The sequence below is a fragment of the Cheilinus undulatus genome, linkage group 13, assembly GCF_018320785.1.
Source record: "Cheilinus undulatus linkage group 13, ASM1832078v1, whole genome shotgun sequence".
In the NCBI taxonomy this organism is placed as follows: Eukaryota; Metazoa; Chordata; class Actinopteri; order Labriformes; family Labridae; genus Cheilinus; species Cheilinus undulatus.
This window is the reverse complement of record NC_054877.1, coordinates 42,511,880-42,529,644: the sequence shown is the minus strand read 5'-3', so window position 1 is coordinate 42,529,644 and position 17,765 is coordinate 42,511,880. Positions and strand designations below refer to the sequence as shown.

Genomic DNA, 17,765 nt, shown 5'->3' with positions numbered 1-17,765 from the left:
ATTTATGTCAGTTAAGTGATGTGTGATGCCAGCGAGCAGGCTCCCTAGGCTGGCGACGCTGTATTCCCTACTCAGGAAATATGACCGCCTCAGGTTGCTATGGTTACTTCTATCATCTAACAGCTGCTGTGCATTAATTTGGGACAGTGTAAAGATTTTTTGACTGGAACTACTTGTGAAGTTCAATAGGTCTATATATATAAGAAGTTAATGGACACCAATGGAACCTCCAGGGCCAATCAGAACCGAGTATTCATCGAGACCATGGTATAAAACGTTTAAGTGCCCACCCAGTTGACAAAATGGGATAAAGTGATCACATGTCTGCCCTTACAGTGGCCAAATTGTGGCACATGCCCACTTGGGTACCGTTCTAGTGGACAAAATGTGATTAAGTGCCCTCTATGATGCCCTTCCAGTGGGGAAAAAAAAAATGCCCCATTTGCTTGGAAAACAATTGGACCATACGTGTTTAAGCATGATTTTGGGAGTTGTGCAAATGTAAATTTTAAAACCTCAAAGCAGACAGAGCCTCATGCCCCACTTAAATCTCTGGCGGTCCTCCCAAAGGATGTCCTGGATCCCAGTTTGGGAAAGAAGGGTCTAGGGTGCTTTTCCAGTGGACAAAACTTAAAGACCCTGTAAAGTGAAAATGAATCTGTATTTAGGTTTGCTGTGTGACAGATCACTGTGTTATGAACATCCAGGTCAAACTTCAGTCAAATAAAATATCTCTAAGTTTGTAAAATCAAGCTTCAAAGTCATGAAAAATGAAGCAGTAAAATCTGCTCCAAGATGGTGTGGGCGTGTCTTTTGAATGAGCTGAAGCCATGGCCACTCGGGAGAAATACGCTCCTCTCAGATTTTAAAAATGTTAGAATCTAAACATTGACCTTTTGATCACAGTGTAGCTGCCTGGCTCTGTGCCAGAGAGGAGACAAAGTCTGTTTTCTGGATCAAATCTCTGTTATGATGCTTTAAATTATCCACAGACCACTGTGGCTGAGAGATTTGGCAAATTTAAAACAGCATTTAACTGACTGACTTCCAATAAAGGCAGAGACATCAGCTAACAACAGACAGTACTGAGATGAAATGCTCTGTGATTTTATATTGTAGCATTAGAGGGGCGGGGTCGTTCCCCACTGTGGGCTCATGACATCATGAGCCCACATGTTATCCCCGCCCAAATTATACCAAGCCAGGAAAGAGGTGAAAAACATTCTAACAGTCGAAATCCAGAATTCAGTCACATGTAGATCTCAGTGTTTTAACATGTTTACAGCAACCATATTCCAACATATCTAGAGTGTTAAGACCAAAAATTTGGATTTCACTTTACAAGGTCTTCAATAAATGTGCCCTGTAGGGCATTGGTTTCCAAACTTTTCAGGCTGTGACCCCAAAAATGACAACGCCAAAGACCAAGGACCCCCATCCTGTACAACAGAACATTCTCAGGTGTTTTAGTACACTTCACTTATATCGAAGCACAAACTTAGTAACGCTGTTTTCAGTTGACGAAACATGATGAAGTGCCCTCTTGGATGCCCTTCCAGTGAACAAAACATGGTAAAGCCCCCATATTATTTAACAAATTAATCTTCACCAGGATTTTAAACGATTTCAATGTAAATGTATGACAGCTTTTCGTACCCCACTGCATCACCGTGTGCCCTTACTTTTTTCGCCCCTGCTCATTGATGTCTTGAGTCTGCCTGTCCATAGTTTAAATAAAGTCACCTTACCTTAGCATGAGAATCCCTGTGAAGGACATCGAGGATTGATTCATAAAATAGAAGGAGATACATTGCGATTTGTAGTGCCGCTATTATGAACGTTTTGAGTTTTTTTGTGTTGATCTAAAAAACTGATCTGACCTGTGACAGAAATCCATGACCTGACCTAAACTGTGAGGAAAAATGATCTGCTGCACCGCTGGCATGTTTTTTAACAGCATACAGAATCTACCTTGGTATTTTAACTGCATAATAACCACATTTAACATCATGTGTTGTTATTATGTTTACTTAAATAAAACCAGGACTCACTGCTGTCTGCCTCCCTGCAGGTTTTCATGCTGTTTTGTTTTACATATATTATAAATGTATTTTTATCCCCCACAGCTCCAACCACAAATATCCTTCAGCTGCTGGAGGAATAATCCTGCAGGAGCTGCATGCATTAGGCTGTGTGTTTTTCTCACTGATGCCGTTGTCTCGGAGGTATCCAGCCAGGCCTTGTCTCTGATACTCTGGATCATTCTCTCTCTTCCATGACTGGAACTGTTCACAGGACAGGCCTGCATGCTGGGACTCCCACTGCAGAGACAACACACAACAACATGCACATTCTCTCTGTTACCATGGCAACCACCTGCCCTCCACCTGATCAAATCTAAGCTAAAGGGAGAAGAGGGAGGAATTAAATAGGCAAAATGTAGAAAAGAAAGAAATTCAATGACATAAAGAGAAGAATAAAAAAGGAATTGAATGAACATAAAAAGCAAAAAGGACAGAATTCAATAGACACAAAAAGTAAAAAAGGAAGATGAAATGGACATTAAAAAAAGAACAAAAAATGAATTCAATGGACACAAAATGAAGAAAAAAAGGAATTCAATGGACATTAAAAGAAGAATAAAAAAAGGTAAAAAATGGACATGAAAAGTAAGGAATTTAATGGACACGAAAAGAAGAAAAAAAAGGATTTCAATGGACATAAAAAGTATAAATGAAACAAATTCAATGGACATAAAAAGTAAAAAAGGAAGGAATTCACCTGACAAAAACAAGAATAAAAAGGAAAACAACTGACACAAAAAGAAGACTTACACACGTGGACAAAATTGTTGGCACCCCTCTGTTAATGAAAGTAAAACCCACAATGGTCACAGAAATAACTTGAATCTGACAAAAGTAATAAAAAATAAAAATTCAATGAAAATTAAAAACACAAAATTAAAATTAAAACACAAGCTCATGAAACAGGCCTGGACAAAAATTATGGTACCCCAACTTAATTTTTTGTTGCACAACCTTTTGAGGCAATCACTGCAATCAAACGATTTCTGTAACTTTCAGTGAGACTTCTGCACCTCTCAGCAGGTATTTTGGCCCACTCCTCATGAGCAAACTGCTCCAGTTGTCTCAGGTTTGAAGGGTGCCTTCTCCAGACGGCATGTTTCAGCTCCTTCCACAGATGTTCAATAGGATTTAGATCAGGGCTCATAGAAGGCCACTTCAGAATAGTCTAATGTTTTGCTCTTAGCCATTCTTGGCTGTTTTCAGCTGTGTGTTTTGGGTCATTATCCTGTTGCAAGACCCAAGGCCTGTGACTGAGAACAAGCTCCCTGACACTGGGCAGCACATTTCTCTCTAGAGTACCTTGATAGTCTTGAGATTTCATTGTACCCTGCACAGACTCAAGACACTCTGTGGCAGATGCAGCAAAGCAGCCCCAGAACATAACAGAGCCTCCTCCATGTTTCACAGTAGGGACAGTGTTCTTTTCTTGGTATGCTTCATTTTTGCATCTGTGAACATAAAGCGGATGTGCCTTGCCAAAAAGTTCCAGTTTTATCTCGTCTGTCCATAGGACATTCTCCCAGAAGCTTTGTGGCTTGTCAACATGCAGTTTGGCAATTCCAGTCTCGCTTTTTTATGATTTGTTTTCAACAGTTGTCTCCCATGAAGTCCACTTTGGCTCAAACAACAACGGATGGTGCGATCTGACACTGATGTACCTTGACCTTGGAGTTCACCTTTAATGTCTTTGGAGGTTGTTCTGGGCTCTTTTGTTACCATTCGTATTATCTGTCTCTTTGATTTGTCATCAATTTTCCTCCTGCAGCCACGTCCAGGGAGGTTGGCTACAGTCCTGTGGATCTTAGATTTCTGAATAATATGTGCAACTGTAGTCACAGGAACATCAAGCTGCTTGGAGATGGTCTTATAGCCTTTACCTTTAACATGCTGGTCTATTATTTTCTTTCTAATCTTCTGAGACAACTCTCTCCTTCGCTTCCTCTGGTCCATGTTTAGTGTTGTACATGCCACGTCACCAAACAGCACAGTGACTACTTGTCACCCTTTAAACAGGCCGACTGACTGATTACAAGTTTGTAGACACCTGTGATGCTAATTAGAGGACACACCTGGGTTGAACATGTCCCTATGGTCACATTATTTTCAATCTTTTCTAGGGGTACCATCATTTTTGTCCAGGCCTGTTTCATGAGTTTGTTTGTTTTTTTTAATTCTGTTGAACCACAGTTCAAAAGCAATGTCTGATTTTCATTGGTTAATTTTCTTTGAATTTTTATTTATTATCACTTTTGTCAGATTCAAGTTATTTCTGTGACCATTGTGGGTTTTTCTTTCATTAACGGAGGGGTACCAACAATTTTGTCCACGTGTGTAAAAAGGAATTCAACTGGCATAAAAAGAAGAATAAAAAGAGTTCAATGGACGAAAAACTTATAAAAGAAACAAATCCAATGGACATTAAAAGAAGACTTAAAAAGAATTAAGTTGACAAAAAAAGAAAAATGAAAATGGAATTTAATGGACAAAACATATAAAAGAAACAAATTCAATGGGCATAAAAAGAAGAATAAAAAAGGAATTTAATGGACACAAAACATAGAAAAGAAATAAATTAAATGGACAAAAATACAATAGAAAGGAATTCAATTGAGAAAAAGTAAAGAAAGGAATTCAATAGACAAAAAAAATTAAATACAAATAAATTCAATAGACACAAAAAGTAAAATAGAAAGGAGCTAAGAAAAGTAAAGTAAAAGTTAAAGAGTAAAGAAAGCAATTTAATGGGCACAAAACATAGAATACAAAGTAATTTCATTCAACATTACATTCTGCACCAGCAGATGACACAATCAATGGTCCTAATTAGTTTTTTGTTTGTTTAATGATAAATATTTGAAATAATTTAAATTCTGGTAATTCCAATATCTAAAGCATCTGTTGATATCATAACTTGAACTAAACAAACAAGCTTAATACTTACAGGCTTTTTACACTGAGCGCAGAAACTATTACGACATTGAAAGCATGTCACCTTCAGCTGGTCGCCATCATAGATGAACCCGTAGGAGCACTGAGAAAAAGAAGGAGCACAGAAAATAACTACGCAATGATGCTGTTTTAACATTTTGTGAAACTAAAGCAACAACATGTTGAATATTTTGGATTATGTCTCCACCCACAAAAAATGACCACCACTCAAATATTTCCAATGGTTTTCAGAGCCAAAGTAATCCAATTGTACGTATCTGCAGGCTTGCAGGCAGCAGTTTCAGGACCGCAGATCTAGAACTGTAGATCTAGGACCGTAGAGCTAGGACTATAGATCTAGGAGCCGTGTTTTTCACTTGAGTTGGCACAACTTTAATAGGCAGAAATCAAAACTTCACTTGAAGTGCTTTTTTTATGTTATTAGTGTTTTCCCTAATTTTTATATAACTGTATGTTTAGTTGTGTAAGACATATTTTTTCCACTAAAATTACGAGGACTTACTAAGTACAGGCTAAATAAGGATCTTTTTGGGTACAGACTCTCAAATTTCTGTGTTATTTAATTTTTATGTTTCAGTTTAACAAGTTTTCATTCTACTTTTTTTAAAAACACCTCATTCTGAAGGACGTGATGATACTTAACTCATTAAGTACTATGCTCTGATTGACATCCATTGCTGTCATGAATAGTAGCAATAGCAATAGCTGGGAATCTGTATGTAAAAGAATGTTAGACTTCAAACTCAGTGTTTTCAACTTTTTCAAAGGAAACTCCTCAGATTTTTTTCACAGTCCGTCCCAACTTCACTCGTACACTCAGGTCATGCATGACCATCAGACCGTAAAGCATGAGCACATAAATCATGCCAATGGTCCTGACATTCCAACTCAACTGCCACAAAGTCGCCTTAAATCTCACAGTGTATGACCTGCTTAAGAGAGTCCCATCATTCTATCACAAACACACACACGGTAAAAGTCTGAGAGCCAAAAATCATCATCAAACTTTAACCGTAATAACTTACAATCTGTAAAAGAGGGAAAAAAGTGAATCCAGCATTAATAGCTGCACACTTTTTCTACTTTTTAAAGCCACACTGAAGTTTGAGTTATAGGGCTTGGCAGTCGACTGAGATAATGTGGGTGTGTGTGTTAACGAGGGTTGGGACTTCCATGTTCTATTACTCCAACTCAGGTCTTCCTAAAGAGTTTGCCTACAAAAGTAGACAAATTATTCATGCTGAGTTTACTTATTTTGCATGCCATTGCCCACTCTCTCTCCAGTCTCTCTGCTCTGTTCACTGTCCTAAATTATTTAAAGGTAATAACCCAAAACAATATTTAAAAATCTAAACAATGTGAAGCAGGAGACTTACATGACAGCACCAGAGGAACTTTGGGTCCTTGATGAGAGCCTGCTCTGTCAGCTTCTTATGAAACAGCTCATAAACTTCTGACTCCAGACACTCACGCAGCTGAAACACAACATGCAGAAGAAAAAATGAATTAACGGTTAAATGGTAAATATGTAGATGAGTTGTTACTGAGTTGTTACAGGCATCTTCCTTTAAAGCAGAGGTTCACAATTTTCTTTCCTTTGGGCTCTATTCATATCTGAGAAAAGCCCGAGGACCCACTTAGAAAATTAACCATCAAATAAAATTGTTTTCATTGACAAAATCCCAACATGATAGGCCTACACACTTCTCTCTAAAAGATCCATGTCAGCTATCCATTATTGAAACTGCATTTCAGGGCCACTCTTAAAAAGAGATCTGTTGATTTTCAAGATACAACTCTAAAAGTTGAAAAGTGGTAAATTTACAGGAAAAATAAATTAAAATGATTTTAAAAGTTGTCTGTTCATGTGAACCAAAACTGATTACAAAGTCAAAATAGTGTGTGAAAGAAAATCAGAATTGATGAAGCTGTTTTTCTAGCATAAATCCTGCAGTTGATCAAATGACACTTCCAGGACTGATCAATAAGGAAATACTTGTGATTTTAGCCTACAATCACCACATCATAATCATGTGGACTTAGAAGAGACATTTCTGTTTACTAGGGTTATCAAACCACTTTTTCAGTCTGGTTTCTTATACATTTTTACTTTACAATGTCATATTTATGACTTTAAAAAGTGGAATATTTTTTAGATCAAGATATCAAATTTTAGGACTTTTAAAGCTCAAAAATCTGGTTCTGGTTCTTTTAAATATAGGACTTTAAAATCTAAAAAAGTTTTTTCTAATTCAACACTAAAAAATAATTAATAAAGGAACCTCTTTATTTCTATCTTTTAGGGTGGCTTGCTTCAATACGCTGTGCAGCTAAAAGTCTAGGATAGGCTTTTGTTTTGAAGGATATAACTCCCTCTCTTTGTTCAATCACATCTTTGGTTCAAATCTCAAGTCCAAAGTGTTTAATTTTTAATGAAAAACATTTGGGACACCATTGTGGTCAAGGAGGTGGTTGCAGGTCCTGATGCTTGAGGAGTGGGAAACTTCTGCTTCAAAGGGAAAACATGATCTCTGGAAAAATGACCAAAGAAGATCAGTTTGGTCAGCAAGATCTTTGGTAAGTCAACTTGGGGGGCGTGAAAGGTTGTTTTTAAACCACAATCTAAAAAAATCCAGTTTTACATGATCATAAAAACTTGTTTATGTGTTTACACATATTAAAAAATTCAATAACTGAATAACAAATAAACAGGCAAAACTTACATTCTATGTCCCCCTTTTGTCACAGAATCGGAGTCATGGTGTAACTGGAGTTGGATTAACCACTGAAAATCTGTTAAATGCTCACTTCCAAATTAAGAATTTTTAGATGTTATTGTTACTTAAAAAGGGTTTACTGATTCATTATTAGAGAGATAAATATTAGAAAAAAGTCTAAGTGACTTAGCAGATACTTGAGCAAAAGCATAAAAACAGTGGTGGCTTTGCTAATTGTGTTTTTAATCCACACAAACCCTCTCCTCTTAATGTAATGTGTCTGGGAGGAAAGCAGCAAAATGGAATGTTTGAAGTCATTTTGATAGGTAAAACAATGATACATAATAAAAACTAAACATTTATGCAGTGAAATTATAGAGGTAAATATGTTGTAGGAGGGTTCTGGTGGGCTCCAGGCAATTTTGCAGCAGCATACTTAAGTCTGGGAAAGTCTGTCTTAGAGCCTCTTTAAGCAGACTCATGCCCAGTGCTCGAGTATGGTACTCTCTGGTTCAACCAAATGGAACCAGACTTCAGAGTCAAGAGTACTCAGATTTTAGTCCAGGCCCCCTAATGTGAAACCAGACTTAAAGTGCTGGCTGCCCTCCCTTCCCCCTGCCCTCACCTGGATATCCAGTGTGGAGAAGTAGCTGTTGAGGTGTTCTGGGTCGTTGATGTCGGGCTCCCAGCAGACCGGACACACCATGTCTCTGATGTGTTTGTCTCTGACAGCGATGGTGAAGTGCTGCTGGAAACATCCACAGCACACCGAGCACTGACACGACGTCAGGGACTGCATCTGAGAGAGAGGAAGAAGGAAAGTCTAAAAATAGAACTAGAATGAAAGAAAATTGCAGTGTGAGAGCTGGCAAGCTGGTGAGCTACAAGCGTGACCTGCTGTCATCGTTACTGGAGCCTCAACAGTGCCTTTTCCTAGAGCACCTACCACCAGAAAGCTGCAGCTAAAATATTTGTAATCCTTGAGCACCACCTACAGGTGACCTGTCAGGTGGAACATGCTTGTTTTGAGATCTAGTATTATTTATATGTCAAGAATAAAAAGCATTTAAAATGTTTTCACATTGCCACAGTGTGAAGCTCTCGGTGGCCTGCTGGAATAGATCTGGAATAGAACATAATGATCAAGATTTACTATGACTACAACTAAAAGACATCCATTTAAATGTTAGTACTGCACCACCTGTGGTTTTGAATAAAGGCAAATCTTTGTCCAGTAATTGTGCATATTAACTCTGATGGTGTGCGCCTACACAATGTAGCCAGGTGCGCAGAAGAATGGTCTCTACAAAGTCTTCAACCCAGATATAATGAATGATTGTCAGCTGCGTTACTGAGAGAGCCACTGGAAGAATAGCATTTCCAGCACATGAGGCAAGGACAGTGTATGGGGAAAAATGATTTTGCCATGAAAGTTGAAATATTTTTGGCATTAAAAATGTTCATAATTTGACACATAATAACTCTGGAGGATAAAGTGAAATTTTGCCTCGTGAATGACACAATAATAGCTGAACACACGGACAAACAATAGTGAGGATTTCTTGGCAGTAGTGAGATTTGAACCTTAGTTAATTTTCTTCCCCAGTTGAGGGACTTACCAGCCAGTTGCTAAACTGACAGAGCCAATGAGGAGTGGAGGTCACACACACACTTCCAGCATGTGATGCAATGACATCAGATGGGAAAAATAAAGTTTTGTTTTTGCCATTAAACTTTAGAAATGTGTGATATTTTGTATATTGATGAACAAAAATCTGACAATATCCTGATCCAATCTGGGAAAGTTCGATCAAATATTTAGTGAAGAAAAAAACATTTTGCACACAGTACTGATTACAGTAAATCCTACAGTCAGTGTGGGCACACTCTTTGATGGATAGGAACCTAATATGACATGTTTGATAATGAGAATATAAACAATACTTGTGCCAATTTTGGGATAATTTCAGTTAAGATATATTGAGTAATAGTAGTTGATTGGCGATGCATATTTTGAAAAATACAGGGTGATGCAGCTCTGAATTGACCACAGGTTGAAGTGTGGAAAATGATTCCAAGGAACATGCTCTGTGAATATCACTTTTCACTTGCCAACTGTTAGCAAGTTAATAGCATTTAATGCAAAAACTAAATAACTGACCACCTGGTGGCGCTATAAATACAGTTTTGTATTACGTTAAGCAGGTCTGTATCACAAATCATATTCTCAGATTTCAGCACTCAAGCACTTTAAGTTTTTGAGATATCATGTTTCAAAATCTGTTCCCAGAGTAACCTTGCAAAGCAGATGGATACGCCTGTTTCCTTGTTTCTCACTGGCGAATCCATATTGCAAAGCTCTGAACCGTTTGGGCTCGGTTAGAAAGTGACAGGACCAATCAGCGATGAGAGGCAGTACTTTCAGGCGCGGTGGAGTTGTGACGTAAACAGGCAGCAGCAAGAGGCCGGTGCAATTGGTGGAAGAGCTTAGCATGGATGCTGCTGAAGCGCCAGTTTATCAGAACTTGATGACATTTCTTCATTAAAAGAGGAACATAGGACAGCCGTGAGTTATTTTCTTTTCAAAAAAGACACAAGTCGGGTACTTACATGGCTTTAGTTGCCATGTTTCGCGTTATTGCTCGGTAGCTGCGCACGTGCAGCTGGATAGCAGTTACGTCAAGTGTTTTGTTGCTCTTAATGGCCCGTAGAGATGTGACAGACAGCACATTTATCCAATCACACTCTGAGTCTTTTTTTAAAGCCTCTGCCTTTTCCATAAGGTTTCTTATTGAAGCTTTCCCAGATGGACGTGTGAAACAAATCCATGTGGCGTGTCAGGTTATTCCCATAGAGATGCTATTATAAGTTTTAATATACATTCTTTGCAGAAGACGACACACAGCAGCAAAGAATGCCTCTTGGGGGCAATGAATAATTTCTGCATAGAGAAAAGCTACCAAAATGCCCATGTCCAAAGATCAAATCCTCAAGCTACTTCTGTGTCCCAAAAGGAGTGAAATATTCAGGCAAAAAAGAGGAAGGTTTAAAAAAACTCTAAGAGAAACGGCAGCAGGCAGGAATGAAAAAAGCCTCCATCTAAAGCCTGGACATGCAATGTCACTAAACACTCAATGGTTTGGTTTCATACAGTTTTGCCGTGGTTTAGCACATTAAACTCTCATCTTGCCCCGATGTCCATTTCACCAACCTCCAGCCTCTATCATTGTAACAGGAAATCTGTCTCTTTTTAGAGATCCAGATCATTTGGCTCAGCTCAGTAGACCTGGTCGCTTAGTTGGTAACAGTCTGACTTTTTAAATGTGGATTAAATAATGACAAAGGAGGGAGGAAAGGAAACTGGTACTCAAACGGGAGCTAGCAACCTTGGCTCACATTTAAAGAACCGTTTTAATAGCACAGGCTTGTATGTTAATGGCTTATCATCTCTCAGTCGTGAACTATTTTAAACATCTATATAAAATCATTGGTATGGGCTGGCATCAAGAAAAGTAAGTACACATTTCTCCTCTATGAAATGCATCACTGCTCAAAGTTTCAGGTTTATAGCACAAATTATGTAAGATTAGATACAAGTCCTACAATTAGTCACCAGTTCTCACACCAACAACAGCTTTAAGCCCAGAGAACAACGAGAACGGCAGCCTCAGAAAAGAATCACGGCCTTGGTACCTTGCTGTGAGGGAAGATGGACAGACAGATGGGACACTCTTTAGCCAGAACTCTCTTGATAAACTCTCGGTCGTGGGACTCTCTCACAGCTGTCACTACATCCTCCAGGGAGTAGGGGGCGCCGTGTTCCAAAAGCAGCGACAGGGCCAGCTCGCACCGACCCCAGCTGGGAAGATCGTAGACCGCTAACAACCTTCGACATATTCGCTGGAAAACAGAAAGTAAATATGTCATGAAGAGAAATGCACCCTATTATAGATACCCCAAACTACACAGATACTCAACACGTGAGCTGAGCTCTCATGCTGACAGAGTTCAGTTCTGACTCCTGTCTCCACACATGCGGATGAACTGTGGAGATTCTGACAACCCTAACTGATTTCATCCCACATTATATTAATAACAGTAATGTCAGTGTCATATTTAAAGACTTTATTTACACATTTTTGATGTTGTAAGAGAGGTGGGATTATTTTTCTGATTACAAGAAAGTTTGAGTGTGACATTACTGAGAAATACTTGAACCAGCTCCTACGAGACGCTCATTTTAAGAAAATTCTAACTGTGTGTGACTGTTGGTCCTGTTTGTGAATTACAAGATTACTGCAATATATTATAAGGTTTAGTTACATTTGTTAGTTTTGTTGCAGCTTTGAAGACTGCAAGGCAAAAGGGTAAGAAGTGAGGTCTACAAGTGATCCTCATTTCAGATTGGCGTACAAAGGCTGGGTTCTTCAAAGGTTGCTGCTGCTGACATGAAAAGAATTATAATCACGACGGATGCACGTGGTTAAACGGTAAATTTGTTGATCAAATTAGCTGGTGCAAGATGTACGAGTCGGTTAAACTAATTACCTTTCATTTTTTTACAAACAAGGGCTTGAAATCCTTGTCCATCATGCTCTTTTAAACTGGCATGAACCTCCCGCCACTAAAAGCCGCTGTAGCTTCAGTTAATAGCCTCTGCCTTTCTGTCTGAGCTTTCCCCTGGCACGTCACCAGATGTAAATATGTGAAGCTCAGCAGTAGTTTAGTGGTTAGCGTGTAGTAGGAACAGTGCAGTATGACAGTTTTTTAAGTAGTAAATGGAAATAAATGGGTATGTAGGCTGTTGAGGGTTGAACTTATTCATAACTACTCAATGTAAAAAAAAGAGGCCACATATCAAAGTACGATGTTAATCTGCAAAGAGGAACGAAGGCTGGCGGCACTAGCTTCTAATGTTAGCCACACTATAGCAAGTATATCAGGCTCACATCACACCTGTGACCCTCTGATGAATTTGACAGTTTTCCAAGGACTTTCTCCTCTTAAGATTAGTTGGTTAAACAAAATTTAAATGCGTGTTTGGCTGAATGTGGAAATGTCTTTAACAATCACATCGCTCAACGAGGAGTTCATGCATCAGTTTGATCTGTCAGACTGCAACCATCTGAATCAATACCTGCCTCTTGAGTAGCCTGGGTAAAACATTATTTTTAATTTTCAAGAAGTTCTGATTTTTTTGTGATAAAACAACAAAGATGTCCATGGATTGGTTTTAATCCAAGGTGTGTTGTATGTGCTGCTCTCACCTGTTTGTCAGGGTGATGAATGTCCACAGGCTGCTCTGGTTTGTCACTCCAAATCCGCTTATGAAAGGGTTCCAGCAGGGGGCGCTGCAGCAGCACTAAAGCCCCTCTTAAGTCTCCACCGCTCTGCCTCAGAACGTCATGGCAGTGAGCCTCATCACTGAAGCCGAGCGAACGCAGCTCCTTCATCTGTGGGCCGGGGCGTAATGATGGTTTATTACAGGGAAACTCATGATCAACTGATAAAGGATTACTAAAATTACCTTGGCCAGCCTGTCCCTCAGAGCTTGTTTGGCAGCTTTCTCGGTGTCGCCCCCTGCTGTCAGCCAGGCCTGCTTTGCTTCTGTTCTAGATAACTGGATCCCCGTTTCTGCACTTTTAGTGTCTTTACCATCACTTTCTGCAGGAGTGTCACAAGTACAGCTCTGCTTTGGAGGAAAATCAGATGAGACATTTGAACTAATTCACTAACATGTCTGACTGAAACAAGTATATAAACAAGTAAAGCACATGTGAAAGAAGATGAAGAGGATAAAAACAAACAAGAGGAGGGTGACGAGTATAAGACTATAAAGACAAAGAAAAGAGGAACAAGGCATAAAAGACCACAAAGAAGAAGACAAAGATGAAGAAGAGGAGAAAAAGACAAAAAAAATGTTTGCCTGTTTTTTTAAGTGGAATATTTTTCAATCAGTTTGATCTAGTAATCTGAGGATACTTTCAGTGAAAACCTTCAAATTTAGATGTAATTTACAAAGTCAAACATGGATTTTTAATGAATGTACCATTAATAATACTGCAATCAGTTTTTTCTGTTTGTATAGCCTACTGCTTTGGCAATGCAAACAAATATTTTCCATACCAATAACCATCACCTGATTATCGCTAGTGATGAGCATCAATGCAGTGAACAAAGACAGGCTTAGCGAGCACTGATGAAGCCTGAGTGTTGCAGTTTAGAGGGAAACTTAAAACAAAAAATCAGGAAGCATGACGGACTCATCTGCCCAGTGGCCCTTGCAGCACTTCACCTAGAGGTGTGAAAAGGACACCGTCTCCTCTCTGATTGGAGGATTGGAGGAAAATCCTAGGGGTCCTTATGATTTGGCACAGGCAATAAAAGCCCTTAGGCCATCTGCCCCAGAGACATACCATTTCCCTGCACTTTCCAGGAGCCAATGTTAATTTTGGCAGCTATTTTTAACTTTAGTCTTAGTGTTTGTCTTTAAATGAAATGTATTTTAGTTTTAGTCACATTTTAGTCATTTCTACCCTTTTTAGTTTTAGTCTAGTTTTAGTCAACAAAAAATCAAAACTTTTTAGTCTAGTTCTAGTCCATAAAAAGTCCTCATGTTTTAGTCTTTACTTTTAGTCCAAGCATTTATTTTCTTGCCTAAATCTGGTACCAAGTCATGGTAGTGTGTTCGATGCACCCTGGTAAACCAGGGGTCCCTGATTTCTACAGCTGAGAGGCAGAAGAGCTACAGATGCATTGTTTTTTGACAGATTTACCCACAGTGGAGTAATATCACAGATTTTGAATGTCCGACAGAAACTAAATTCCTTTTTGGTCTAGTTTTAGTCATCTTGATGAAAACTAAACTTAATTTTTTGTCAATTTTAGTCATCACAGATCTTTTTTGTTAGTCTTAGTCTAGTTTTTGTCATGGAAAAAAGGCTGTTAACGAACATTTTTATTCATAGTTTTAGTCGACGAAATGAACACTGCCAGCAGCAGCCTAGTTGCCTTCCACTGTTTTTTCCCAGCTTCAGCTTAAGTTCAGCACAGTTTTTCTTCCCTCATTCCTTTCTTCAATGTACAGGTATATATGAAGAGCTCTAGATAGCCCCCAAAGAAGACAGACATTGAAAGGCTCATCTAGTGTCCCCAGAAATACGATAGAGCCTTGCTCTTGTCAGAAAATTGATCCCTGCTGCCAAAGACCGTCCACTGAAGAAACTGTGGAAGACATGTTTATGGACTGGCCTCTGCTTAGTCCTGGATCTAGTCTGGACATGTTTACACACCCTGATCACAAATATGAGGCTAAGATTTAGCAAAAGAGCTTTATGAAGTGTTCATGTGCCTTCATTTACAGCTGTATTTGTTGTCCTCTTGTCTCTGCTTAGGTGTTGCTGTTTTACTTTGCTGTGTCCATTTATATCCAGTACAGTGCCTTCACCCACACCAACAATAGTGTAACCGACATTAAATTAAGAGTCCGTCCTCTGGGTTTCTATGTGGTAAAGTGACCATATTGAGTTTGTAGCTTAGAGAAACAGATTCTTTCTATGCTACACAGCTCCACCTTTGTTCTTAGTCCACTTTCTTTAAAATCACATGTGATTTGGCCAATTTGTTCTGTCTCTTCCTCCCAGTCTCTTACACAAGACACACTTGCAATGCTTTGTTTGGTAAATTGTGTGTTGTAGTTTAATTTTACAATAGTTATTTGTTTTATTTGTTTTCACTGACTCTGATTGTGATGCTTTGTTAAATAAATTTGATAATAGATAAGTTGTCTGTGATTATTTTGCATAGACAATGTGATTTTTGCTGGTTGAAAGGGTCATTGTACAATTTCACACCTTCTATTAATCACAATAAAAATAACTATTAAATATTAATGATGTTTGTATTACAATTTTAACTCTGAGACCGATTTTTGCTTCTTTTGGTTGTTGTCCCCTGTTTTCAGGGTTTTGTCCCGTTATTCATTTATCTTGATCAATAGTTTTATTTATTTATATTAATAATTATAACACTAATCATTAGTATTTTAGCAATAATAAAAATCTAACAAATCCCAAACACACTCATAATCAGAAACTCCACTTTCCTAGTGGTCTTAACAGATCCTGACAGCCCCTATCAGAGGAATATAGAAAAGAGCAGACATTTCAAAGCTGAAACAGCCATGCTTACTCTGTTGTCTGTTTTGCTCTTTTCACACTGCAGAGACGATGTTGCCGCCATCATACGGATCTTGTCCAATAGCAGAGGAAGTTCAGTCTTTAACCACTTGCAGGGCAGGGTGCTGCTGTCTCCTGTAACCTTCATGCTCGTGTACACCTCCTCTGGACTCACTCCTTTCTTCTCCCCGTCCTGAGATGCATGCATGAAGGAGAGAAACACTCTTAAATACCTAAAGTAATGTGGCCTATGTTCATGGAAAACTGGTTATTGAAGGTGAACCTACTCTGATCAGTCGGATCAGCTTCAGCCCCTCCTCCTTCATCAACCTCTGCCTCAGCAAGTCCTGATCTTCGGAGGCGGGCTCTTTGGGCTTGATTGACAGGGCGGGTACACGTCTGACAGGAGAAGGAGGGCGGAGCTTAACAGGCAGAGGTGCAGGCTCGGGATGAGAAAGGTCACACATCTCGCATACTGTTGCAGGTGAGTAGTTCAGGTAGGTACAGAACTGGCACACCCACTGGTGGAGAGAGGAAGTGCAGGTGTTTAACAAGAGACCGTGTTAGCTGGAAGTTTGTCAAATTTACAGCAAATGATTAAAACACACATTGTCCTGATGAATACCTCTTTCCTTTGTTTTTTTAAATCATAAAGTCAAAAATCTGCAACAAATTTCAGTGATGAAAAACTGGATAAGGATAAGAGGCTTTTTCACATAAGCTTTCACAACAAAGTTGGTGTACAAATCGACCAAGAAAGAAAAGGCAACCATGGCAACCACTGTCATCAACATTACAGGGATGCTTCAGTGTTTTTGAAGTTGGGTTGTATAAGTTGCTCCTCAATAATAATGACATTAGTCTTCAGGGATTTCAGTGTTTAAGGAGAGCACACTGCGTGGACCAGCATGGAAGCTAGGTTAAAGTGACAGGGTGTAGTTCTGCAAATTTTAGGTAAAAAATTTGCAAAAAAAAACAAACAAAAAAAAAAACAATGTTGGCTCAAAATTATGCTATAGGTTGTTTGCAATTATTGGGCCCTGAATGCCTTTTGAGGGAAATGGGGCACAGCCATAAGGAATGAATGGGAACAGGAGAAAGCTTTTACTTTACAGTTTTAAATAGACTTGTATACTCAAATAATTATCAGAAAACTATTAAAAAAGCATTAGCTACAACCTCAAAGCTTTACAAAAACGTGACTTTTTTCCAAAGTTTGTTCACTTGGAGAAGATCAATATCTCAATTAAATCAGTCCTACAGAGCTCTTACTACATGTCTAGCCAGATGAAGGGAGACAAGAGTCTTAAGGAGTCTTCTACTGAGACATTGACAAATTCAAGTAAAAGTAATATTGCAACTTCTGTGATTTGAAAATTGCAGCAGGCCATATTGCGATTAATTGCCCAGCCCTATGCGTGATGTCATCTGAAAAGGACCTATATCAAAATATTTGAAGTGTTTTTCTATAAAACATCATACCTGGCTGTCAGGGTCACCAGGCATGCCCAGTACGGGTGCTGGGGGCCTTGGGGGAAGGATAGGAGGGTGTGACGGGGTTACTGGAGGTCGTGTGGCCAGACGGGGTCTTTCACAAACCTCACACAGAACACTGCTGGCTGCGTTCACCATAGTACAGCTCTTACACTGCCACTCTGAGGAGAGGAACATACAATCATACATTTTAATGTCAGTTTATTAATTTTAGCAAGAATTTCAACCTTTCATTCCATTTGGGCAAAATCACTTTAGCTATTTTGACTTCGATTAAAATCAGAGTCTTTTTTATCAAACTGGTATTAAAAGGGTTAAATTCCTGGAAATAATTTAAAAAA

General features: G+C 38.9%; 1 protein-coding gene across 1 annotated transcript in view; it reads right to left on the bottom strand.

Annotated features, from left to right (window-relative positions):
- The window catches only part of LOC121520475 (E3 ubiquitin-protein ligase RNF31), a 36,381-nt gene that overhangs the window by 6,466 nt on the left and 12,150 nt on the right, over positions 1–17,765 (bottom strand). The window contains exons 9-18 of the mRNA XM_041803937.1: positions 17,413–17,585; positions 16,218–16,451; positions 15,944–16,123; positions 13,281–13,442; positions 13,021–13,206; positions 11,447–11,653; positions 8,379–8,552; positions 6,413–6,511; positions 5,029–5,118; positions 2,207–2,321 (exon numbers count right to left, since the gene is read on the bottom strand). Of these exons, the coding sequence (XP_041659871.1) occupies positions 2,207–2,321; positions 5,029–5,118; positions 6,413–6,511; positions 8,379–8,552; positions 11,447–11,653; positions 13,021–13,206; positions 13,281–13,442; positions 15,944–16,123; positions 16,218–16,451; positions 17,413–17,585 (1,620 nt within the window). The remainder of the gene's footprint in view (positions 1–2,206; positions 2,322–5,028; positions 5,119–6,412; positions 6,512–8,378; positions 8,553–11,446; positions 11,654–13,020; positions 13,207–13,280; positions 13,443–15,943; positions 16,124–16,217; positions 16,452–17,412; positions 17,586–17,765) is intronic.